Here is a 1,842-nt window from a genome sequence, read left to right as displayed (position 1 = left end):
CTTGTTCTGAATAAAGATTTTGTTAAGAATGTTAAAAAACAACATGGGCCACTCCCTTGTTTGAATTGTATAAATACAATTGTGAGGAGAACTATGCAGCAGAGACACCTGCAAGCAGGAGCAGTTCAAGATGAAGATTTCTGTGGCTGCATTRACTTTCTTTTTCTTCTATGTGGCTGAAATCACAGCTCAGCCAACAGGAGATAGAGACGATGGCACCATTCAGTCATATGGTGACAAAGACTGTGGTGCAGCCGAAGACCAGAAAACCAATGGGCAACTTCTTGTCATCTTAAGAGAGCTAGAAACCAAACTTAGAGACAATCAGAAAGAGCTGGGGGTCCTGAAGTCACAAGTTCAAGGTAAGRGCAGCAGATTTTGAGTTTTCTCATTTGCAACTTTTAATATAAAGACATTAAGTGAATATTATAATGAACACTTTTTTTCATCTTTCTTCTTAAGGCAACAAGGTAGCATTTGGAGCATCTATAAATGTAGGCAAAAATGTTGGACCTTTTAATACTGAGATCACACTGGTCTACGAAAAGATCTACGCAAACACAGGATCATTCAACCCTGGAACAGGTAAACCTATCACAGAGATGTATTTGATTATTCTTATTAATCAAATTAGAGTTTACAAATAATGAGAGTTTGAAGTATTTTGCTGTACTTGAAAAAGGAAAATAAATCATTGCTTTTCATGYAAAATAGTGTGATTATTTCAGGGAGGACCTAAAATAAAAACTATAAAATATRTCAGAGTAGCAGGAAATTTAAGACGGGGTAAAATAAAAATAGGAGAAATAAAAAAAGAAGTCAAAAAACAGTTTTCTGAGAGGGAAAAACTATGAAGAGGTTAGAAAAGTATTCTATACTAAGATTATTAACAGTTTYAGCATTGCATAGCACATCTGTGTGTGGTATGTGGCAAATTACATGTACTTTCATAATCCTTAATCAGATTAAGGATTATGATTGCATTTAGAATACAGACATATTGAAACAAATGAACAAAGAACAAATTCCAGCAAATTATTTTAAGGCATTATTAACTATTCATCCATCCATCCATCCATTTTCTTTCACCTTTGTCCATCAGTGGGTTTGGGAGGGTTGCTGGTGCCTATCTCTAGCTGGCGTGCATTTTTAACTAAATCTTTTAAAATGGTATCCAATATTACATCATCATTACATTACAAAGTTAATTTAAAGTTAACTTTTTGTCAGAATTTACTCAAGCATCATATGTGTTTAAAATACCTCCAACGATCACCATAAACATAATTTTGATCGTCAACAGGTATTTTTACGGCTCCTGTCAAAGGAGTCTATTACTTCAGCTTCTCTGGACACAATCAATCAACTCAACCAATGGGCCTGCGACTGATGAAGAATGGAGAGCAGATGGTCACTGTCTWCAACCATSCTGCTGGAAATGGTTATGAGACAGCAACCAATGGGATGACTCTGAAGCTTGAAGTTGGAGACCAGGTTTACATGAGACTGCGTGAAAACACCTGGATTGTTGGCAGTCCGAATGATCACAGCACATTTATTGGCCATTTATTATTCCCTCTGTAAGGTTCCTGCAAAAGAATAAAGCTAATATACTCATGAAATTGATTTTCTTTCAGTGATAATATTTAGTGGTGATGGGGACAGATCTCAGGATAAAATTAGAATCTGTGTGTGCTATGTCTTAAATGTGAGGTGATCTGATGTATGTAAGTAAATACATTTTACAATCATATTCATATTTGACCAATTAAAATCTAATAAAGACAAAAATTGTTTTCATTGCAAAAACCTGTCTCATTTTTTGAAAATCCATTTGTGGTG

General features: G+C 34.9%; 1 protein-coding gene across 1 annotated transcript; it reads left to right on the top strand.

Moving 5' to 3' along the window:
- Positions 1 to 130: 130 nt before the first annotated feature.
- Positions 131 to 1,584, top strand: LOC108166101 (cerebellin-4-like). The gene is made up of 3 exons (XM_017303658.1): positions 131 to 362; positions 463 to 585; positions 1,304 to 1,584. The coding sequence occupies exons 1-3, from the start codon at positions 131 to 133 to the stop codon at positions 1,582 to 1,584; spliced, it is 636 nt and encodes a 211-aa protein (XP_017159147.1).
- Positions 1,585 to 1,842: the final 258 nt, after the last annotated feature.

This window comes from Poecilia reticulata, unplaced genomic scaffold, assembly GCF_000633615.1.
Source record: "Poecilia reticulata strain Guanapo unplaced genomic scaffold, Guppy_female_1.0+MT scaffold_1881, whole genome shotgun sequence".
NCBI lineage: Eukaryota > Metazoa > Chordata > Actinopteri > Cyprinodontiformes > Poeciliidae > Poecilia > Poecilia reticulata.
Note: the sequence above shows the minus strand (reverse complement) of the source record. Positions and strands in the feature narration are given on the sequence as shown.